Below are 24,650 nucleotides of genomic sequence, written 5' to 3' on the forward strand. Positions count from 1 at the left end.
AAATAGCCCAATGCTGGCCTTGTGAAATATGGCTTTCCTTGTCATCTATACCAGACCAGTCCAGTCTAATGGGTTATGTCCATCCACCAGCAGAAGGAAAAAAAATAGTTCCAAGTATTTCACCCTTAAGGTATTGTGCAGCCTGGAATGTTCAGTATTTTTCTCTCAACGACAAAGAGAGTCCAAATCTCCCGTAAAAAAAACACCAAAAAACAACAAGAACGGAAGATGTACAGAAAGAGCAAACTAAAATCACAGGTGTAAAAAAACCAATTCCTTTATTAAGACCCTACACGGTCTGTGTTTCGGCCAAAGAGGCCTTCTTCAGGGGTCTATGGATTGGCATATATAGATATTCTTTCAAAGGTTCACTCAAATTAAGACAAATCTCCAGGGAGCGGCAGGAGTTCAGCAAGTCCCCCTCTCAGCATCAGGAACAAGAAATGTGCAGCGGACGACCGGAGACATGAGCGACCAGTATTTTTCTCTGCCTCCTGGTAGATGGTAGACTGATTATGCAGCTCTTGTCTGGTACCTGGCTGGCAGCTCCTGACCTGGTGTGGCCAGATCTCAGTTTAGCAGGGTGTTATTGCTGAGTTAGCTGAACTGACTATATATTTAAAAAAAATGGATGATACCTGGTGCTTCTGGGCCCCTCATCCCTCAACTGGGGTGACATCCGGTGGTGCTGGCTCCCCCCCCCCCCCCCCCCCCCCACCTCCACTCCTGCCCTGTTGGGTCACTTTGGGAGTGTTTTGAGGCTCAGATGGCTCCTTCACGAGTATTCTTGGGGGAACAGTTCAGCAAGCATAATACTTCTTCCTGTGTTCTTCTACTTGGGTTAATTACCTTATTCGTTTTCTGCTGTTTCACCGAGGCTTCTCTGTGGCAGTCCTTGCAAAGGGGGAGTCTCCCGTAGCTTTCAGCAGTCTTCAGGGAGCCAAGCCCTTTTTGAGTGAGGTGCTCTCCTGTTTTGCTTTTGGCGGGCCTGGATTGCCATCGGCTAACTCCTACTTCCCTGTCTGTCAGCAGCCTGTGGCTGCTGTTTTTAAAAACAAAACTAGAAATCCTCCAAGAACGCGTTACTGGCTTCGCCTTGCAGGTGCTTGCTCTTTCTCTGTTCAGTGTGGAGGTTAGCCACATCGAGTTCCCGCATTTTCTAGTCTGCTTTGGGACTCGGTCTGTTCGGCTCTCCGTCGACCTTGGCGTGGTCTTTTTGAGTTCAGGTCGAATGCTTTTTAGTGAGGTATGTCTGCCTCCCTAGTTACTGTTGCTGCAGCACTTTTGGGTGGCATAGACAGCGCTTCTATACTAACTTGCGTTAGCCTTTGCTGGCTGTGTTGCGCAGATTTCTGCGGGTGCTTCATCCTATCATCTTAGCCTGCTTCGGGGGTCTTTCTGTTTCCGATGACACGCTTTTGCCTCGGGACTTTTTGCCAGGTCATTTACTACATCAATGGACTCTTATTCTGGCGGTGCAGGAGGTACTCTTGTTCTTGGGTGCCTTCTTTTGGCAGGTTACCTTCTAGCCACCTTTGGTTGGCATTTGGGCTGGCTTTATTCTTCTTTAGGGGAAGACTAGCCTAATGGTTCAACTGGCAGCAGGACTCAGCTAAGAGGTCCCAGGGTTGAAGGTTCTAGGTCTGCTGTAATTTTGGCAGCATGGTTTGGTTTGCTGTGGACTCCATCCTTGATGGGTCCCCATGCTGGCTGTACTGTTTGGTACTCTTTGGGCTAGTGCTAGGGGGTAATATGCTTGGGGCCTCTTGTATGAGCTCTATTTCTGAGCATGCTGACCACATGTGGTGATCTAGTGGGCTGCCTGTGCAGTTCCTTCTGGGTTTCGGTGGTGTGTTTTTTCACTATAAGTGGGCAGTTTGACTGGAGGTAGGTGTGGAGCGTGACTCTTTGGACTGCCCTGCTAATCCTGGGCGTTGCCCATAGTTTTCTCTCTGGTTGTGGCATGGTTTCATCTACCTAGAGGTAGAGTGCGGCTCCATATTTTTCTGGATGTGGGGTTTGGCCCCCTCTTTGGAGGTAGGGTGTCCCTTCACCTCAGGTGGTTGAGCATGGCCCATCTCTTGCATGTTGAGTGTGCATCCATTTTTGTATGGGGAGCTTGGTTCCAAATCTCAGAAGATGAGGGTGGCTTTCTCGGTATGTGCTTCATGAACCCTTCTAGAGTTCTACAGTGGGATGTTCAATATCCGTCATTTTCTGGATGTCGACAATGGCCTCGGAATGACAGAAGTGCGGACATCTCTCTTGAGCTGGAGCATAGCTCCAGCTCTGGAACAGCGTATTCCTCCGTTTTTTTCCTGTGGAACAAGGCTGGACATGGCTCCAAATCTGCCTGTATGGCGTGTTTCCGTTTATGGTTTTAGAGCGTCTGGCCAGCTCTGACTGTAGAGCAAAGTGGAGGCCTAGTTCCAGCAGTTGGCACCTAGCTCCAGCTACGGCTGTAGCATCTTCCTCCAGCTCTGTCGTTAAAGCTGAGCTCTAGCTGTAGGAGCCTGGCTGTGGGGCCTTTGCTCCGGCCTTCCTCCAGCTCTGTTGGTAGAGACTAGCCCCAGCTGTGTTGGTAAAGCCAAGCTGCAGCTTTAGGGCCCTTCTGTGGGGCCATTTGCCAGTTTCAGCTGTAGATCTTTGCTCCGGCTGTAGAACCTAGCTCTAGCTGTAGTACTTTGCTGAGGCTCAGGCTGTGGAGCCTAGCTCTTCCAGCGGCTGCAGAGCCTAGCTCTGGCCTGTGTTTAATGAGACTTGTGTCCTTCTCATGTTGAGTTGTGCAGTTCTTGTTTGCCACTGTTTTTTATATTTTGGCTAGATGCAGCCAGTGCCAGGTACCCATAACGCAACTTCAGCAAGGTGTTCCAGGCAGTTGCTCTGCTTGCCTTCAGCCCCTTAAAACTGGCCTATTTTCACACAGTGAAATTACCTCTTGCCAGTGCCAACTCTTTGGCCAAATAATTTTTAAAGCAGAATAATTTCTTTCTTCCAGTGTTCCTAAGCAAACTACGTATCTTGTGTAGCAAATCAAGGAGTTTCCACTAGCTTTAAGCTTTCTGTAAATATTAAAAACTAGTTAAAGAATAGAAAATAGAGAGTAGGGTTAAGTGGTCAGTATTCTCAGCGGAGAAGGATAGATAAGGGGGTTCCACAGGGGTCTGTGTTGGGATCGCTGCTTTTTAACATATTTATAAATGATCTAGATATGGGAATAACTGGTGAGGTAATTAAATTTGCAGACGACACAAAGTTATTCAAAGTTGTTAAATCGCAAGAGGATTGTGAAAAATTGCAAAACGACCTTACGAGACTAGGAGACTTGGCAACCAAATGGAAGGCAACGTTTAATGTGAGCAAGTACAAAGTGATGCATGTGGGAAAGAGGAACCTGAACTATAGCTACGTCATGCAAGATTCCATGCTAGGAGTCACTGACCAGGAAAAGGGTCTAGGAGTCATCGTTGACAATACTTTGAAACCCTTTGCTCAGTGTGGTGCGGCAGCAAAGAAAGCAAATAGAATGTTAGGTATTATTAGGAAATGAATGGAAAATAAAAATGAGGATGTTATAATGCCTTTGTATTGCTCCATGGTACGACTGCATCTTGAATACTATGTGTAATTCTAGTTGCCGCATTTCAAAAAAAGATATGGTGGAAAGGTACAGAGAAGGACGACGAAAATGATAAAGGGTTTGGGATGACTTCCCTATGAGGAAAGGCTGAAATGGCTTGAGCTCTTCAGCTTGGAGAAAATACAGCTGAGGAGAGATATAATAGAGGTATATAAAATACCGAGTGGAGTACTCTTTCCAAAAATACTAGGACTAGGGAGCACACAATGAAGCTACAAAGTAGTAAATTTAAAACGAATTAGAGAAAATATTTCTTCACTCATTAAACTCTGGAATTTGTTGCCAGAGAATGTGGTAAAAGCAGTTAGTTTAGCGGGGTTTAAAAAAAGGTTTGGATGGTTTCCTAAAAGAAAAGTCCATAGACCATTATTAAAATGGACTTGGGAAAATCCACTGCTTATTTCTGGGATAAGCAGCATAAAATGTATTGTACTGTTTTGGGATCTTGCCAGGTACCTGTGACCTGGGTTGGCTACTGTTGGAAACAGGATACTGGACTCAATGGACCTTCGGATTGTCCCAGTATGGCAACACTTATATGTACTTATGTACTAGCTCCAGCTCTGGCTGTGGGGCCTTTGCTCCGGTCTTCCTCCAGTTCTGATGGTAGAGACTACCAGCTCTGTTGGTAAAGCCGAGCTGTGGTTTTAGGGCCTGGCTGTGGAGCCTTCCTCCGGCTATGGGGCCTTTCACTAGCTCCGGTTGTAGAACTTTGCTCTGGCTGTAGAGCCTAGCTCTTGCTTCGACTGTGGAGCTTAGCTCTTGCTTCGACTGTGGAGCCCAGCTTTTCCTGCAGCTGCAGAACCTGGCTCGTGTTCCGGCTCCGGCTACGGAGCCTGGCTCATGCTTTGGTGGTGGTGTGTCTCTTTCTTGTGTTCTGTGTATAACACTTGGATTTCGCTCTATCTCTGGAGGTGAGGCTTTCTCTCGAGATGGGGCTTGCCTCCCTTCCTGCATTGCAGCAGGTTAGGTATAACTCGGGGGCACTTGCTTCCGTCTTTGCACATGAGGTATGGAGCATGGCTCCATCTCTAGTTGTGGGCCTTAAGTCTCTCCTCAACCATGGCGCAGGACTCCATGTCTGTAGCTAGGAGGTGGTTCCATCTTTGTTGTTAGTGCATGCCTCTCCCTTGGCTTAGGGATATGGCTTCCTTTTCCATTTCTGGAGACTCGGGATGAGGGTGGCACGGCTCCACCTGTCTGAGTGGGGCATTGCTCTCTCTTTCAGTATGCAGTATCTCCTCTAGATACTTACCGTTGCCACTTCAGGCAGTGTTGGGCCTCTCTCCTTATGGCTTCATCCATTCGCTGTCCCTTTGTTGCTCTTTGTGGCTGCTGCCATGGAGTTGTTCCATGTTGGCTGTGGTTTCTCTAGTGAGGAGATTCTGCCTTTATTGCTTTCTAGGGACCTATTCCCTCTTCTAGGCTTTGGGAGCAGTCTGCTTTCGTTGGGTCTAGACCCAGTCTCTTCTAAATGGTCGCAGCCATGCAGGTTTTCTGCATGTGGAGCATTGCTCTGTCTCCAACTCTCGGGCATGGATCCTTCTCTGGTGGTTGACCAAGGTTCCAGGTGTTGCCCTAGGTCCCAAGGGTATCAATGCCTGGAGTTGCGACCTTTCTGAAGAGAGCGTTGCTGCATATTGGCCTGCACCTGCCATGCACTGTCAGGGGCTACAAACCTCTTTGGAGTATGAGGTCTATGGTGCTGCCTCAGACTGAGTATTTCTCTGTCTCAAGTGGGGGCTCCGCTGTTCCTTCTGGCCTTTGGCTATTCTGATCACAGTGGGGTGCTGTCTGGGAACTGGGTTCTTCCCTCTTCTTTCTTCTGTGTCACACATCCTTTTGTGGGGGGGGGGGCTGTGGGCGATGTCCTTTTCATCATTTCCGTGGGCTGTCTGGTCCTCTCTGTGTTCCCTTGTCTCTTACATGGAAGCCAACTTTTCGGAATTGTAGGGGGTATTAAGCCCAATGTTCATTTTCCCATCTCAGGATACAGTCGGGGAATGTGTTCAATATTGAGGTTGCTCCAGCACCCAGGGACCTGGCTCTTATGGTCACTGGCATATCAGTGCTCTTCAGTTCCTGCTGAAGCACCTTTATGAGTTTGTTTCCTTTCGTTTTTGCCATTTCCCTCTCGCTTAGGGGGCCAGTTCTTCCCTTCTTTATGGATTGGGCATGTTCATTTCTGCTCTTTTATTGTGGGCCATTCAACTTGGGGCACTGCTTTTCTATATCCCATTAGTTTGGACTGGTCTGGTATAGATGACAAGGAAGGTAAAATTAGGTTGGTCTTAATAATTTTCCTTTAGTCATACCAGACCAGTCCAGAACCTTTCCCTGTTTTCTTTCCATGTCTGTTTTCGTTTTCTGTAGGCGTAGGGAAGTCGGAGCTTCCATCATCATTGTTCCGCCATTTCCTGACTTGGGTTCATGCAGTGGCTTCCTAGGGGGGGCTGACACCCGGGGCAGATCGCCGATGCGCCCCGCCCCCCGGATGCAGCGCGACCCTCCCCCCCCCCCGGCGAAGGAAACCCCCGGGTGCACACCTCTGGGGGGGAGGGGTGCCGCGCGCCTCTCCGCTTCATTCGTTTCCATGCTCCCTCTGCCCCGGAACAGGAAGTAACCTGTTCTGGGGCAGAGGGAGCACAGAACGAACATAGCGGACAGGCGCGCGGCACCTCCCCAGCGGTGTGCACCCGGGGCAGACCGCACCCACCGCCCCCCCTCCCTAGGAACGCCACTGGGTTCATGCTTGTGTGTCTGTTGAGTTTGCCTCATTCTGTGGGTCTACACGGATAGTCTCACTCTCTTGTTGGTGATGTGGCTTGAGGGCATCATTGCTTGGCTATTCGATGTACTGAACATTCCAGGCTACACAATACCCTTAAGGGCAAAGTACTTGGAACTATTTATTTCTCTGTCTCCTTCTGCTGGTGGATGGAAATAGCCCTTTAGTCTAGTCTGGTCTGGTATGACTAAAGGAAAGAAAATTATCAGGTAAGACCTAATTTTACCATAGATCTGGATTTCATCATCTGCTGATATCCCAAAATTGAGGCAGGCTATTCTACCCAAATATCTGTTCCTTAGCACTAACAACATAGATGTTGACTGGTCAACAGTAGCATCTTTCTCACTTTCTGAAGTAATTGGCAATATCCTTATAGTCACTAGAAGCAAGCTACTAGAAAATCTTAAACGTCAGGTGAAGAAGATTCTCTGTGAGGTGGGGTGAAGGGAAGCTCGATTCCAGTATGTTTCACCTTTCACTTGTCTGAGTACCTCAGAAGTGCCACACTGCACCTCAGCGGAAGCCCTGTGTAATGTCGTCTAATATCCAGGTTTATGAAGGAATGATGGCATACAGAGCTCCTAAACTGCAAACCTTCCTTTGAGCCCATGGAAGTGGTACAACTCAAGTACTTCACCTGGGAAGGTCTTTTAATAATGGCGATAAATTTGACACAAAGAATAAGCAATCTTGAAGCACTTCCTATATAATAATTCTCACCTCCAACGTTCTGAGGCTGCTTGGAACCGTGGATTCCGCCGGATATGGTCTGCTTCATGGAGTAGATCAAACTGACGTCAGCAGCAAACAGCGACACAGCCAGGAGGAGGAGTACCAGCCAGGGGGAGGAGTAGGGAAACACACGGAGCGTGTTTCCCTACTCCTCCCCCTGTCTAGGAATCGCTCCACACTGGCTGCCAACCTCGGAGTTCCGAACCACCCGCGCACACTAACCGCCCTGGAAATCCCGCTGCCGCCCTCCCTGTCCTCTCCAACTCCGGCCCTCGCCACCCGCAACCCCCACCGGCCGGTACACAAAGAAAGAAGAAACCCAAAACAAAAAACAAACTGCAGAACGCGGCTCCGTACACAGCCATCTGCCATTGGCTGTCGTCTGTGCAGCCGCTCCTCCTCTCCCCTGCACGTCACCGCCCCTGGAGGAAGACCCCGGAGGAGCGCTGCGACGTCAGAGGGGAGAGGAGGACCGGCTGCAGAGGCGACAGCCATTGCACATGGCTGTCTACGGAGCCGTGTTTTTCAGGTTGGTTTTTTTCCCCCCGTTTTTGTCCTTTTTTTCTGCCACTGCTGCTTCAACAGGAGAAGCAGCAGCGGACACACAATGTTACTATTGCGGGTGGCGGGGGGGGGGGGGGGGTGGGGGGGGGGTCCATGTGCCCGGGGGGGGGGGGGTAGGGGCTTGCGTGATGCGCGGGGGGGAGGGGCTTGGGGATGCGCTGGAGGGGGGCAGGGGGGAGGAAGCATTGCTAGCGCCCGTTTCCTTCACAACAGAAACGGGCCTTTTTTACTAGTATCCCATATTCCTAATATCTGCAATTCTTCCACAACAGGGCAGTCCTGCAAACTCGCCCTAAATTTTAACAGAAGTGGTGGCAGTTAGCTTTTCTCAGATGCTTCCCACATCCTTCCCAAGGCCTCATGTGCACAGAGTAAAGCCAGGTCCCTACCCACACAGGACTGAAAGAGTGCTGGCTTACTATATGGAAGGGAATAGGACTTGATATACCTGTCTTTCTGTGTGTTTTGCAACTACATTCAAAGCAGTTTACATAGTATATACAGGTACTTATTTGTACATGGGGCAATGGAGGGTTAAGTGACTTTGCCCAGAGTCACAAGGAACAACAGTGGGAATTCAACCCAGTTCCCCGGGATCAAAGTCCACTGTGCTAACCACTAGGCTACTCCTCCACTAGCAACATTCCATGTAGAATCTCAAATAGGGAAAGGGAAATGGGACTTGATACGCCTTTCTGTGGTTTTTGCAACTACATTCAAAGTGGTTTACATAGTGAGGGTTAAGCGACTTGCCCAGGGTCACAAGGAGTTGCACTAACCACTAGGCTACTCCTCCACTCCATATGAAAGGAACACAGCCACGATACCAGTCTGCTCAACTCTTCATATCTTTTGATCTTAATAAACCGGGGAATTCAGCAACCAAAATAAGACTGCAAATTCCATTTCTACAGCCTAGCAGGGTTGAAACTAAGTGATTCGGTGAGAGCACCATACCACAGCTCCCATTGAAGAGCTGTGGCGTGGCGTGTGTTCACACCTTTATATACCACTGGTATCTGGACAAAGTGTCTAAAAGAGAAGGGTTTTTTTTTTGCAAGCAGTGCCACAAGGCTGTTTCACTTAATAGCCAGCTTCCTTATGATTTGGCCAGAGAATTGAAAAGTCGTGAAAATGGGGAGAAGCCTCAGCTCTGGGATTCCCCATTTGTGTGACTGAATTCGTCCTGCTTGCTGACGGAGAACACGAAATTGGTTGTTTGTAGTGGAAGCTCTCGGTAGACAGCAGGGTAACCTAGACACACACACAACCCACCCACATTTGTGAGGTAGCAGCTGTGTGGCAATCCCTGCACGTGCTCGTAGAAACCAGCTAAGTTTTCCGAGTGTAATGCCGGCACCACCAGATGATGTCACTCGCTTGCTTTTTTCTTTTCCTGCTGTCTACCAAGATCCCCCATTACAGGTAAGCCGCTACACTTTCCCCATTGTGCCTCTCCCAGTTTGTATGTGTGTGCAGGAGATGGGGTGTTGTCCCAGTACACGTATTCTCAGAGAGGGGGGGAGACCGACTTCACTGCTCAGCCAGCCTTGTCTTGCCAGGGATCACAGTTGATATATCATGACAGGTCTTTTCCGGGAGTAACACCCCTTTCCTCTCTCTCCTCAGCGGTAGAGACCCAGAGCACCAGCTCGGAGGAAATCGTGCCAAGCCCTCCATCTCCACCACCTCTACCCCGCATCTACAAGCCCTGCTTTGTCTGCCAGGACAAGTCCTCAGGCTATCACTATGGAGTCAGCGCCTGTGAGGGGTGTAAGGTAGGTGATGTCACTGTGTTGCACCCAGTGCCTTTTTTCTATTTGCCAGCCCTTGTCTCTTCTTTGCCAGCTGTAGGTGTTGCCTTTTTAGCATATCAGGGTCATGAAGTGTCAACTGAAATGAAAAGAAAATCTGTTTTTAAAAGCTGTTAAGGTTTTCTCCTGCCTTTTACATCCCCTCTCCTCCCCAACCAGAGCAGACAGATGCCCCCCCCTGAGGGATGGCTGGAAATAGAAAGCCAAGCAGCGCTCTGGTATGCCTGGCCTTTGCCTGCTCCACTGACCTTCACATTGTGTTTGGGAAGTGGCAGCTCAGGTTTCATGCCGCACCCTGCTAGCCCTTGTCAGTCTAGCAACTGACAGCACAGTGAGGGAAGTAGTGTGGGGTGGGGCCTACCCGAGATCACCCCAGCGCTCTGGCAGAGGATCCCTAATAGAAGAGATTTGGCAGCTGACTGTGTATAGTCTTTGGTAGTAGTACTAATTCTGCCTGAGGTCATTGGCCAGTTATGAATACAGAGTACCACGTGTGAGTGCTGCCCCCTGGCTGCCATTGTGTTGAACAGCCTGTCTTCAGCCCTCACTCAAACCAGCTGTCTCTTTTTACCGGGCAGGGTTTCTTTCGGCGCAGTATTCAGAAGAACATGTTATACACATGTCACCGGGACAAAAAGTGCATCATAAACAAGGTGACCCGGAACCGTTGTCAGTACTGTCGGTTGCAGAAGTGCTTTGAGGTTGGCATGTCCAAGGAATGTGAGTACCATAGACCCACAGAACTACGTAATAGGCTGCCGATGGGGAAATCTGGCCCTTCCCCCACACCTTCTTGAGATGTGACTTGCATGCACAGTTTTTAAATTTTGAACTGGCAGGGAAAGTGATGTTAATAAAAGACTTGATCATTAAGCTGAGGGGTTTCCAATTTTGAAGATTGGGGAGAGGAAGGGGGAGGCTGCTGCTTGTATTGAATGGGGGCGGGTTGTCCTGGCAACGTGTGATTGATGATATCAGAGATAAATGGCACGGACGGGCTGCTCCCAGCGCCTCCATGCTGGCTGTCCCGGAGCCAGATGAAATTTAGATTCTAATGGGGTTTCTGGGCTTGGGGGGGGGGGGGTTAGGGGTGGGAAAATGTTGAGGGAAGAAAGAGTACAGTGAGCAGAGAGGGCTGCATATGGCCAGAAGGATGTGTACACCTACACATAAAATCATTAAAACTACCCCCTTCTACCATTTGAGATTAATGTGCCTGCCTCTTACAGTAATAATGCGCTCTCAGATTGATGGAAGTCTGTGTATGGAGCCCGGGAGCAGAGGCAGAATGAATCCCAGGTCTTAGAGATTTGAGCATCGTGGCTCATTTTCAGGGTGATATGTTTCTGTTCTACACACATAGGCCCTCTGTATCTATCTACAAGGTAGTATAGCACCAGAGAGCTCAGGAGAGAGGTGGAGAGAGGGGGATAGCAAGAGAAAGGTGGAGCCCGGAGAGGCTCCTGGGAGAAGGGGCTAGCAGGAGAGAGGTGGAGCCCGGAGAGGCTCCTGGGAGAAGGGGCTAGCAGGAGAGAGGTGGAGCCTGGAGAGGGTCCTGTGAGAGAGGGGGCTAGCAGGAAAAAGGTGGAGCCCGGAGAGGCTCCCGGGAGAGGGGGCTAGCAGGAGAAAGGTGGAGCCCGGAGAGGCTCCTGGGAGAGAGGGGGCTAGCAGGAGAGAGGTGGAACCCGGAGAGGCTCCTGGGAGAAGGGACTAGCAGGAGAGAGGTGGAGCCCGGAGAGGCTCCTGGGAGAGAGGGGGCTAGCAGGAGAGAGGTGGAGCCCGGAGAGGCTCCCGAGAAAGAGGGGGTTAGCAGGAGAGAGGTGGAACCCGGAGAGGCTCCTGGGAGAAGGGGCTAGCAGGAGAGAGGTGGAGCCCGGAGAGGCTCCCGGGAGAGAGGTGGAGCTGTGGGAGAGATGGGGCTAGCAGGAGAGAGGTGGAGCCTGGAGAGGCTCCTGGGAGAGAGGTGGAGCCTGGAGAGGCTTCTGGGAGAGAGGGGGCTAGCAGGAGAGAGGTGGAGCCCGGAGAGGCTCCCGAGAAAGAGGGGGCTAGCAGGAGAGAGGTGGAGCCCGGAGAGGCTCCTGGGAGAGGGGGCTAGCAGGAGAGAGGTGGAGCCCGGAGAGGCTCCTGGGAGAAGGGGCTAGCAGGAGAGAGGTGGAGCCCGGAGAGGCTCCTGGGAGAAAGGTGGAGCTCAGAGAGGTTCCTGGGAGAGATGGGGCTAGCAGGAGAGAGGTGAAGTCCGGAGAGGCTCCTGAGAGAGGGGGCTAGCAGGAGGGATCTGGAGCTTGCAGAGGCTCCTGGGAGAGGAGGGGCTAGCAGGAGAGAGGTGGAGTCTGGAGAGGCTCCTTGGAGAAGGGGTCAGCACTACTAAACTCCAGGGAAAGGAGGACCACATTTGAAAGTTTATTCCAATGTTGCATTTCAAAAATTCGCAGCTGAAGTTTAAGGGAACACAGTTTGCATCATTTGGAAATGCAGCCAGTCTGTAGTAAATCCCCCTTCAAGCTTCAAGGAAGGAAGGAAGGAAAATGTATTCACTGAAAGAGTGAATGAGCTGAACACTCACCCAGTGCTTCCTGAGCCTTACCAGCACATCCCAACCCCTGCTCAGTGGCACTGAAGTGGTAGACTGATAAGCCGCTGTCTCAGCTGCAAATTTCTCTTCCCAAATTATCCCTCCATTTTTAAAAAAAATGTAATTATATATATTTTCCCCCTCTCCGCTTTATTGGATTTGCAGAAAGAGACATGAGTGATGGGCGAATTATTCCAGCCCTCCTCCCCTCCCCCTCCGCACTGTTATTAAATTTACCCTCCTGGTCCTGAGCGATTACATGTCTGGGGGTAATCGCTTAGCAATGACTTCGTCCTGATTTCTTTTACGTTTTAAGCAGAGCTGTGTGGCTCAGAATGTGTCAAGACAGATGAAATAATGGGCAGAAGGCACAGGACAGATTTGCCCCCCCTTATTTTTTTTTGTTCCCATCCCTCTCCCACCACCAAGCTGAGCTCCTTTGCAGAGGCTTTCCCTGTTCAGGACACTTGTAATATCTGGCTTATGGAAAAGAGAGGGCGTTGGTTTTCTCCCTGTCCCAGTATGGAGGCACCTTTTATCCTCTTCTGTTGAAGGGAAAGCCCAATTTTCACACATCTAGTTCCAGTTCCCTGTAGGGGCCCCTGACCTTACCCTTCTGGCTGTAGCCCATGTTGCTGTCTCTGTAATGATTCCACAGAGGTCTCGGCCATGGTGCAGGCATGTGACGGTCTCTTGTGGACACATTGAGGCCTTGCCTAATTTTTCACTTTGTCTTTCTCTCTCTCTCTCTGCTCTGTCTCCAGCTGTGCGGAATGACAGAAATAAAAAAAAGAAGGATCCATCCAAGCAGGAGTGCACAGAGAGTGCTGCCATCACGCCGGAGGTGGAGGAGCTGATTGAGAAAGTTCGCAAGGCCCATCAGGAAACCTTTCCCGCGCTTTGCCAACTTGGCAAATACACTACAGTAAGAACCCCTCACATCCAAGAGGCCGCATCCAACTTACGCCTCATCTCAGATTCGCTGTTTGGCACTGCATTTCCAATTTTTTTGTTCTTTTTAAGTTGGCTGTGTTGTGTTTCAGAACAACAGCTCGGAGCAACGTGTGTCACTGGACATCGACCTCTGGGACAAGTTCAGTGAGCTGTCTACCAAGTGTATCATCAAAACAGTTGAGTTCGCCAAGCAGTTGCCTGGCTTTACCACGCTCACCATCGCCGACCAAATCACCCTCCTTAAAGCGGCCTGTCTGGATATCCTGGTGCGTTGTGCCATCCCTGACTCGTAAGGGTGTAGGGAGTTGTTCACTCTCGGCTGTGTGAGAGAAGCTTGTATTGCTGCTGTCTGTACTGTGGTGGGACGATGTTGTGTCTGTAGATTGTGTTACTGCTGCCTATCCTGTGCATGTTCTGTGATGGGGTGGTTTGTGTCTCTTTTGTAGCCGCTGCCTGTGCTATATGTGTGGGGCTGTGTTTGTGTGTGTAGCTTGTGCTGCCACCACCTGTGCTGTACATGTTCTGTAATGGTGTGTGTGTGTCTGTAGTTTGTGTTTCTGCTTTCTGTGCTGTACGTGTTCTGTGATGGGCTGAGGGGGGTGTATGTAGCTTGTGCTGTATGTGTTTTGTGATGGGGTGCATGCATGTGAAGCTTCTAGGACTGTATATGTACCTGTATCTGCATCAGGTGCCTGTGTTTCTTGGCATGATTCCCTCTGGCATTTGTTCTGCACAGATCCTGCGAATCTGTACGAGGTACACACCAGACCAGGACACGATGACATTTTCTGATGGGCTGACGCTGAACCGTACCCAGATGCACAATGCAGGCTTTGGGCCCCTCACTGACCTCGTCTTTGCCTTTGCCAACCAGCTGCTGCCCTTAGAGATGGACGATGCCGAGACCGGGCTTCTGAGTGCCATCTGCCTCATTTGTGGAGGTAAGGGGAGTATTTGAGGGCAGTTTAGCCATGGTCTTCACTTGCCTCTTTGCCGATAAAACGCTTGCTTCTGTATCATGTCTCTCCGAAGACTCATGACAAATAAAAGGAACAATTCCTCATATTCTTCCCATTCAGATCCTGACTGAATTCAAAAAAGGCATGGGATAAACATGGAGGATGGAATAAAAATGTAGAGCATTTCTGCTCAAAGCAAAACATAAATTATTTGTTACACTTAAAAAAAAAAAAAAAAAAAAGTATATAGGGGGAAGTACACAGAGCAGTAGTTACATCTTTAAAAAAAAGGAGGGGGAGCTTGCACAGAGTGGCAGTTACAACCTTTAACCCATTAGTGCCCAACGTTCCCATATGGGATTTTATTATGGGAACATTGGGCACTAATGGGTTAAAATCAAAAGGAGGTCTTGCACGGGATGGCAGGTACAACCATGGCTTGCCTTTCTGGGCAAACTGGACGCCATGTGGTGGTCTTTACCTGCCTTCATTTATCATATTACTTTTTGTTATTGTGCCTGTGGTCTGGTGACAGGATATCACATATTATGCTGCTATGTGCCCAAGGATGATACAGAAGATTTTATGCTCAGCTGCAGGAAATATGAGAGATGAATTTCTTAGAAATGTGCATCCTCCTGTACCATGCAAAATACAATTTCTCCTTTTTTGGGGTTTCCAGTTCAGTTATTTCTATTCCTTATTCTGTGTTTGGTGAGCTTCTGTCCATGTTGTCTATGGAGGAACAGGATTGTTAGTCATGCTAGTAAGGTGATGTCACTGGCATGGAGCCAAGTCAGAATCCCTCTTCCAAGCTTAGAAAACTTCTGGAAAGACCTGCATGGGAATTTCTGCGCTATCTGAATCCCTTCTGTCATTTTCTACTATGATCATTAGCTGGTTAGTTTTTCCCTCTTTACATCTCTCCAATCGGAGATCCTTTAAAAACAGAGTTCAAACGTGCTCAAATCCTTTTTAAAATGCCTGACCAGCCCAAATTTTTTTTTTCCCCAAATGCGGCCCACACTGTAAAAGAAAAATGCCTATAATGGACATGGGCGACTCTTGCATCTTGGACATGCATAACTTGTGTGTCTCTTATATGGCACTTTCTCATGATACAATTAATTGTTCAGAATATGCAAAGATGTCTCTGAGGACACAAAAAATTAAAAGCCATCAGCTCAAGGAATTCTTAGAGGAAAAGTAAAGAATCACTGCTCATTTCAGCGAACCATTCATGTGAGCACAAAAGATCAAGAAATTTATCAAATGGAACATCAGTTTGAGGCAGCTTTCATATTTAAAAATCAAAGCTGGTACCCAGGGGCTCATATGACCATTGCAGTTCTAATGCTCAAATTTAAGCTGCCCTAGCAGTGCCAGTAAAGGGTCTGACCTGAATGATCATCCAGCAGCTACTACGTCTCTCTAAGGTATCTGATTATATCAGCAGCCATTCTGAGCCATTCCAGTGCTCTCTAGCCAAGTCATATTGCACTAATACCAGCACCACGGGCTCAGTTCTAAAGAGCCAGTAAATGACAAAAACTACTACTACTTATCGTTTCTGTAGCGCTACTAGACGTACGCAGCGCTGTACACTTGAACATGAAGAGACAGTCCGTGCTCGACAGAGCTTACAATCTAATTAGGACAGACAAACAGGACAAAAAAGAGATAAGGGAATTACTAAGGTGAGGATGTTAAAATAAGGGTACTGAACAAGTGAATAAGGTTAGGAGTTAAAAGCAGCATCAATAAGGTGGGCTTTTAGCCTAGATTTGAAGACGGCCAGAGATGGAGCATGACATACTGGCTCAGGAAGTCTATTCCAGGCATATGGTGCAGCAAAATAAAAGGAATGGAGTCTGGAGTTAGCGGTGGAGGAGAAGGGTGCAGATAAGAGAGATTTACCCAGTGAACAGAGTTCGCGGGTAGGAGTGTAGGGAGAGATGAGAGTGGAGGGGTACTGAGGAGCTGCAGAATGAATGCACTTATAAGTCAATAAGAGGAGTTTGAACTGTATGCGGAAACGGATAGGGAGCCAGTGAAGTGACTTGAGGAGAGGGCTAATATGAGCATAGCGAATTGGCGGAATATAAGTCATGCAGCAGAATTTTTAACAGATTGAAGAGGAGAGATATGGCTAGGTGGAAGACTTGTGAGAAGCAAGTTGCAGTAGTCTAAGCGAGAGGTGGATAAGGGTTCTGGTAGTGTGCTCAGAAAGGAAATGGCGAATCTTGGTGATATTATAGAGAAAGAAATGACAGGTTTTAGCAGTCTGCTGAATATGTGCAGAGAAGGAGAGAGAGGAGTCGAAGATGACCCCAAGGTTATGAGCTGATGAGACCGGGAGGATGAGAGTGTTATCCACAGAAATAGAGAATGGGAGAAGAGGAGAGGTTGGTTTAGGGGGAAAGATAAGAAGCTCAGTCTTGGTCATGTTTAGTTTCAGATGGCGGTGAGACATCCAGGCAGCAATGTTCAAAATCCTTGGTGCCATGTCATAGGCACCCTAATTATTTCTCTGGTGTTGAGAATTCTGTCCCCTTTTAGCATCAAGAAGAGAGAGGATCTTCATCAGTGTCTTCACTAACTTGTCCCCTTCTGTGATCATTTGATGCAGTACCAATAAGTCAGTGGCGTTCCTAGGCTGGCTGACACCCGCGGCGGATCGCCGATGCACCCCCCCCCCCCCACCGGTGCAACGCGACCCCCCCTCTCGGCGAAATTACCCCCCCCCCCCGGGTGCATTTTTACCTGCTGGGGGGGGGGGGGGTGCCGCGCGCCTGTTGGCTCCGAGTCAGCTCGTTCCCTGGCTGCTGCTCCCTCTGCCCCGGAACAGGAAGTAACCTGTTCCGCGCAGAGGGAGCAGCAGGGAGGGAACGAGCGGACTTGGAGCCAATAGGCACGCGGCACCCCCCCAGTGGTGTGCACCCGGGGCGGACCGCCCCCCCCCCCCTTTGGTACGCCACTGCAATAAGTTTCAGTGCCATTATCACTTAGACTCCTCCCCTACACACCATAAAAAGCACATGGATAGTAGCCTTAAATGTCATCGACCATAAAGAGCTGGCTATATAAGGAACACACACAAGAGACTTCCTCAACCAGGGAAATTCCCCCAAATATTACAAATTCTCCATTGTTGTGGCAGCACTAGATAGAAGAGGAGGTGAAAAGGACAAGCCACAGTGACTTGGAGCATAGGATAATTAGTCTGTCTCTCCCTTCCTTGGAAAATCCAGATCCATCTCTCAGCTACGGCAAGAATGTGTGAAAGAGGCATGGATTGCAGAAATCCATCTCCATTAGACCAAGAAACAGGGAGCTGCAGTGAAAGGACAAGTTGTTGGGACATTGTCTCTGGCAGCTCATATTCAGTTTATTACCTGGCTAGTCCATCTTGAAAGAGGAACACTTCTGATTCAGAATCTCAGTGCAACTTTTTGCCATTGTTATTTCAGTATGAGTCTTTGAGTTTTGCCCTTGGATCCATCACCGTAACAGCCGAAGACCAAATTGCAACCAGAAGACGCATCATATGTGAAATATCTTCAAAAACTCGCTAAGGAGCCATCCTTACATCGCAGGAGAACCCAGACACTAGAGATTATTTTTTTTTTTTTGGTGGGGTGGGGGGGATTTTGAAAATATCTAGATGTCCCAAAGAAATTAGTAGCACTACCAACTCATAGAATTCTGTTGGAGCAACAGAAGAAAATTTGGAAATCTCCTTTCTCCATATTCTGAGCTTCAAAGAGAATAGAAACGCAATACAAGGTTCAGCCTGCAATAGGCTGTAACAAGGTGCAGTTAACCTTACCAACCAGTGTGACCAGAATCTGCTCTTAAAAGAAAATGAGCTCAAGAACTCATCCCAATACAGCTCCAGGGAAGGACCCTAAGCTCTTGGATATGATTGGCAATAAGATTGTTCAAACTACCATGCTGACTCAAAGCTAGCGGCAATGTGTTCTTCTGTATCCTGTCATGATGTTGGAGTTCCCTTCTGCTGATGTGTATCCCTATTATAGTTGTACGTTCTCTGCCTTGATAGATGTTTTTTTCCTCTGGACGGTTAATCAAGTGTAATAAATCTGAACCTGAAAGATTCAAGACTTTGCTTCCATAGTATCATGACAAGATGTACTGCAGTTATCAATCTTGTCAAAATTAAATGACCTAGAAGAACATTCAATATTTGATCAGAAGGTCCCTACGATATGTATGATGCTGCTGTTGCAAGATGGGTGTTCATAGTAATCTTGACTAGAAGATCTTCAGACCTTCGTGAAAACTTGCACGAGTGCTGGTAGATGCACTGTATATACGAGAGGAAATTTAGTTTGGAGAAAAACAGTTTCTCTAATAAAGGATAACTGTTCCAGTATACAAACAGTAGCCTCAGACAGTATTGATCAACAACAGTCGAACTTCTGAAGGTCTCTGTATCATCCATATAGGAGACCATATTGCTGTTACAGAAAATATTAATCATGCCCTACTAAACATAGAAACAGAGAAAAATGAAGGTACATCAAGACTGTACAACCTATCCAGTCTACCCATCCATACCATCTACTAACCCTTCCTCTCCCTTTTCTATCTACTTGTCCCAAGCTTGCTTGAATTTGAGATACAATCTTTGTCTCCATCACCTCCACTGGGAGGCCGTACCATGCGTTCATCACCCTTTCTGTGAAGAAGTATTTCCTTAGGTTACTCTCGAGTCTGACCCCTTTCAACATCATCCTATGCTCCCTCATTCTGGACTTTTCTTTCAGTTGACAGAGACTCGCCTCCTGTGCATTTATACCACGGAGATATTTACATTTCTTTATCATTTCTCCCCTCTTCTGATTTTCTTCCAAAGTATAAATGTTAAGATCTTTAAGCTTGTTTCCATATACTTTATGAAGAAAACCACTGACCATTTTAGTTGCACCCTCTGAACCAACTCCAACCTGTTTATATCTTTTTGAAGGTGTGATCTCCAGAATTGTACTCGACATTCTAAATGAGCTCTTAGCAAAAACTACAGAGGCATTATTATCCTTTTTCATGCTGACCATTCCTCTCCTTATACACCCAAGCAGCCTTCTGGCTTTTGCCATAGCCTTTTCTTCCTGTTTGCCCACCTTAATATCGTCACCAAACATTTTTCATTCCAGTTGCTCGACAGAGACTTGTTACACCCAATGGCTGATCAAGGAATCCAACTGTTTACTATAAGCCAGCCTTGACAACGCACGAAGAAAATTGTATCTCACCTCGACTGGCTGGTTTGTAGACACAGCCATTGGGTGAAACAGGGCCTCTGTCAGGCAATTGGAGTGAAGAAAGCTTGGTGAAACCATATTTCTGCAAGACGACAAAAGTGTCCTTTCTGTGAGATTGTGTATAGAACTGGATGGATCTTAGCAGTTATTGTAATAAGTATTGATGCTAGTTGATGCTATTTTTTGCCCTTTGTCTACTTGAAAGATATTTCTTTCTGTCTGAATGGCACAATATGCTATATATGATATAGAATATCTTTTTCTGACCAATGATTGTACTGGTTTCAGCCTTAGGGCCCTGTTTTACTAAGCCGCATTATAGGTGCGTTAGCGTCTTTAACGCTCGTTAACCATGTACGCGCCTACAATATCCCTATAGGTGCCTACATGATTAATGGGTACGCTAATTGTGGGCGCATAAAAAATGATAATGTGCCTTAGTAAACAGGTCCCTTAGTCGCTTATTGCTCTTTGTGGCTGATAACAATAGAGGTCTGAGGTCTTTTTTTTTTTCTCCACTATAAATTGTTAGGTTATTTTATTGCTGACTATTGAGTCTCAATACCATCTTTTGGACTGTTATTTGGGTTTGACTTTCATGTTTTCAGTTACCCCAATATTAATTGGATAAATGTCACATCATGGAGCACTATGGAGATAAAATTCCTAGACATAATAAATGACTGTTTCTTGGAGCAACTGGTACAGGAAAAGACATGGGGGGGGGGGGGCTGTTTTAGATCTAGTCCTTAGTGGAATGCAGTACTTAGTACGAGAAGTAACGGTGTTGTGTCCGCTGGGAAACCGTGATCATAGTGTAATCAAATTTGACTTAATAACTGGAGTGAAGTTGCTAAGGAAATATACTCAGCAGCATTTAATTTTTGAAAGGGCAACTATGATAAAATAAGGAATATGGTTAAAAAAAAAAGCTGAAAGGATCAGCCGCTAAGGTTAGGACTAAATCAGGCATGAATATTGTTTAAAAACAGTAACAAAACACAGTGGGAGATACCAGACAGATGAGCAAATAGTCCATATACAGCAGTTCTTTTTTGTACAAACTTGCAAATGGGACTTGACACGAGTCGTGTTTCGGTATACAGTCTTCCTCAGGAGTCCAAAATAACCATATAGTACAATAATGATGTCTAAAAGTAGGGAGCTGTATCCGGATATAAAACCTATAATAAAATGCAATCTATGCAATATCCTCAACACAACATACAAATTATAGTTACCTGATGTTAGGTTCCACCTTAGGAGTAAGCACCCAAGAAAAAGATCTAGGTGTCATCGTGGACAGTGTGCTGAAATCTTCCATGCATTGTGCAATGGTGGCCAAAAAAGCAACCAGATTGCTAGGTATTATTAGGGAAGGGATAGAAAATAAGACAAAGAATACTATAAAGCCTATATATCGCTCCATGATGCAACCTTTTCTTGAGTATTGTGTGCCATTCTGGTTGCTATATCTCAAAAAAGATATATAAAAATTAGAAAAGGTTCAAAGAATGGCACACAAAATGATTAAATAAAGAAAATCTAAATTCATGGTCATTCTCAACCTATTTGACCAAAATGACTACAACAGTTTCACAATTGACGATACTTACTACTACTACTACTACTACTACTTAACATTTCTAAAGCGCTACTAGGGTTACGCAGCGCTGTACAATTTAACAAAGAGAGACAGTCCCAGCTCAAAGAGCTTACAATCTAATAGACAAGTGAATGGTCGGTCCGATAGGGGCACTCAAATTGGGGCAGTCTGGATTCACTGAACGGTAAGGGTTAGGTGCCGAACGCAGCATTGAAGAGGTGGGCTTTAAGCAAAGACTTGAAGATGGGCAGGGAGAGGGGTCTTGGCGTAAGGGCACAGGAAGGTTGTTCCAAGCATAGGGTGAGGCGAGGCAGAATGAGCGGAGCCTGGAGTTGGCGGTGGTGGAGAAGGGTACTGAGAGGAGGGATTTGTCCTGTGAATGGAGGTTTCGGGTGGGAACGTAAGGGGAGATGAGGGTAGAAAGGTAGTGAGGGGCAGCAGACTGAGTGCATTTGTAGGTAAGAAGGAGAAGCTTGAATTGAATGCGGTATCTGATTGGAAGCCAGTGAAGCGACCTGAGGAGAGGGGTGATATGAGTATATCGGTTCTGGCGGAATATAAGACGTGCAGCAGAGTTCTGAACAGATTGAAGGGGGGATAGATGGCTAAGTGGGAGGCCGGTGAGGAGTAAGTTGCAGTAGTCAAGGCAAGAGGTAATGAGAGCGTGGACGAGAGTTCGGGTGGTGTGTTCAGAGAGGAAAGGGCGAATTTTGCAGATGTTAAAGAGGAAGAAGCGACAGGTCTTGGCCATCTGCTGGATATGCGCAGAGAAGGAGAGGGAGGAGACAAAGATGACTCCGAGGTTGCGGGCAGATGAGACGGGGAGGATGAGGGTGTTATCAACTGAGATAGAAAGTGGAGGAAGAGGAGAAGTGGGTTTTGGTGGAAAGACGATGAGCTCGGTCTTGGACATGTTCAGTTCCAGGTGGCGGTTGGACATCCAGGCAGCAATGTCAGATACTTCATTCCCCATTGACAATAATCTGAAAATTCTAGGTATAATTATAGACAAACATTTAACACTTGATACATCTGGATTTTCAAAAGGCGTTTGACAAAGTGCCTCATGAAAGTCTCCTGAAGAAACTGGAGAGTCATGGGATCGGAGGTAGGGTATTACTATGGATTAAGAACTGGTTGAAAGATAGGAAGCAAATAGTAGGGTTGAATGATCAGTATTCTCAGTGGAGAAGAGTAGTTAGTCGTGTCCCGCAGGGGTCTGTGCTGGGACCGCTGCTTTTTAACATATTTATAAATGACCTAGAGATGGGAGTAACTAGTGAGGTAATTAAATTCGCAGATGACACAAAGTTATTCAGGGTTGTCAAGTCGCAGGAGGAGTGTGAAAGATTACAGGAGGACCTCACGAGACTGGGGGATTGGGCGTCCAAGTGGCAGATGAAGTTCAATGTTGAAAAGTGCAAAGTGATGCATGTGGGTAAGAGGAACATGAATTACAGCTATGTCATGCAAGGTTCCACGCTAAGAGTCACGGACCTAGAAAGGGATCTGGGAGTAATCGTTAATAAGACGTTATAAACTTCTGCTCAGTGTGCTGCAGCGGCTAAGAAAGCGCACAGAATGTTGAGTATTATTAGGAAAGGGATGGAAAACAAACACGAGGACGTTATAATGCCGTTGTATCGCTCCATGGTGCGACCGCACTTCGAGTATTGTGTCCAATTCTGGTCACCGCATCTCAAAAAAGATATAAAGGAATTAGAGAAGGTGCAGAGAAGGGCAACGAAAATGATAAAGGGAATGAAACGACTCCCTATGAGGAAAGGCTGAGAAGGTTAGGGCTCTTCAGCTTGGAGAAAAGGCGGCTGAGGGGTGATATGATAGAAGTCTACAAGATAATGAGCGGATTAGAGCGGACAGATGTGAAGCGTTTGTTTACACTTTCAAACAACAACAAAACCAGGGGACACAAGATGAAGCTAGAATATGGTAGATTTAAAACAAATAGAAAGTTTTTCTTTACTCAGCGTGTAGTTAAACTCTGGAACTCGTTGCCAGAGAATGTAGTGACAGCAGCTGGCCTTACAGAATTTAAAGGGGGTTTGGACAGATTCCTGAGGGAAAAGTCCATTGAACATTATTAAATATTTTTTTTTTTTTTTTTGTGGGGGGGGGGGGGGGGGGGGGTTGCCGGGTTCTTGAAGCCTGGATTGGCCGCTGTCAGAGACAGGATGCTGGGCTTGATGGACCCTTGTTCTTTTCCCAGTATGGCGGTACTTACGTACTCAAGTGTCTTCCAAACTCACATAGGACTCTTTGGAAACTAAAAAGGATCAGACCCTATTTCTCATCAGAAACATTCAGAATATTGATACAATCATTAACATTATCCCAATTTGATTATTGTAATGCCGTATATGCTGGCTGTAAGGAGTACCTGTTAAAAAAAAAAAACAACCCTCCAAACAGCTCAAAACACTGCAGTCAGGTTCATATACAAAATCTTTCATTTTGAAAGTGCCTCCCCTTTCTTAATCAAATTACACTGGCTTCACAACAAAGTGAGAATCACCTTCATAATTATGTTCTTTCAAATCCTAAATGGCACAGCTCCAGTCTATTTGGTACCATTAATAAACTTACCTCAAAGAAACGCTAAATATGAAGCAAGAAACTATCTTGGACTACACCTCCCAAATTGCAAAAACGTGATCTGCAAAGCTGTCCACTCTGCAGACTTCACTTACCTAGGAACCAAATGGTGGAACTCTTTACCACCCAAAATAAGAATTATACAGGAATATACTAGACTCTGCAAAATCCTCAAATCGTTCCTATTCAAACAGATGATAACAACCATATCTCAAACAATTAATTATTACCTGAATTGGTTATTACTCTATTTACCATTATCCTTCTCTTTGCTTCATGTACAATTTCTCATTCATAATAGATTTTCTAAATGTTAAACATCCATAGCTATCTCAGTACATTTATGATATTGTATTGTAAAATTGGATTCTTACAACAAATTACTTTCTTATGCATTATACTGTTTATTGTAAGCCATATTGAACTCAAACTTGTTTTAGGATAATGAGGGATATAAATGTCACAAATAAATTAATTAAGAGGCTGAAGCTCCTCTCATATGAGGAAAGGCTTAAGAGGTTATGACTCTTCAGCTTGGAAAAGAGATGGCTGAGGGGAGATATGATCGAGGTCTACAAAATCCTGAGCGGTGTAGAGTGGGTAAATATGACTTGATTTTGTTTATTCTTTAAAATCGTACAAAGTCTAGGGGACACTTAGTGAAGTTACATAGTAATACTTTTAAAACAAATAGGAGGAAATATTTTTTCACTCAACGAATCGTTAACGCTAACTGCTGTTACCGCATCTTCTGATAACAAGTTCCAGAGCTTATCTGGGTTTAAAAAAAGGTGTGGAAAGATTCCTGGAGAAAAAAGTCCATAGTCTGCTATTGAGAGAGAGACATGGGGAAGCCACTGCTTCCCTGGGATTAATAGCATAGGATTCTTGTGACCTGGATTGGTCACTGTTGGAAACAGGATACTAGGCTAGATGGACCATCGGTCTGCTCCAGTATGGCTGTTATGTTCTCATGTCTATGTGAAACCGTGTCAAAGCTAAAATCTAAGTACACCACATCTAACACTCTCCCTTGATCAAACTCTCTAGTCACCTAGTCAAAGAGGTTCATCTGATTTGTCTGACAAGACCTTTCTTTGGTAAAACCATGTTCCCTCAG

The 24,650-nt window shown here is 46.7% G+C and overlaps 1 protein-coding gene across 7 annotated transcripts in view; it reads left to right on the forward strand.

The window, feature by feature from the left end:
* Window positions 1-24,650, forward strand: part of RARA (retinoic acid receptor alpha) — a 171,446-nt gene that overhangs the window by 113,343 nt on the left and 33,453 nt on the right. For 6 of the 7 annotated variants that reach the window (XM_030220664.1, XM_030220663.1, XM_030220667.1 and 3 more), the window contains exons 3-7: window positions 9,357-9,505; window positions 10,120-10,261; window positions 12,878-13,038; window positions 13,157-13,333; window positions 13,804-14,008. In XM_030220664.1, the coding sequence (XP_030076524.1) occupies window positions 9,357-9,505; window positions 10,120-10,261; window positions 12,878-13,038; window positions 13,157-13,333; window positions 13,804-14,008 (834 nt within the window). Of the gene's footprint in view, window positions 1-9,122; window positions 9,153-9,356; window positions 9,506-10,119; window positions 10,262-12,877; window positions 13,039-13,156; window positions 13,334-13,803; window positions 14,009-24,650 lie in introns of those variants that run through there. The other variant, XM_030220670.1, reaches the window with a different exon arrangement.

Source organism: Microcaecilia unicolor, chromosome 12 (genome assembly GCF_901765095.1).
Source record: "Microcaecilia unicolor chromosome 12, aMicUni1.1, whole genome shotgun sequence".
In the NCBI taxonomy this organism is placed as follows: domain Eukaryota; kingdom Metazoa; phylum Chordata; class Amphibia; order Gymnophiona; family Siphonopidae; genus Microcaecilia; species Microcaecilia unicolor.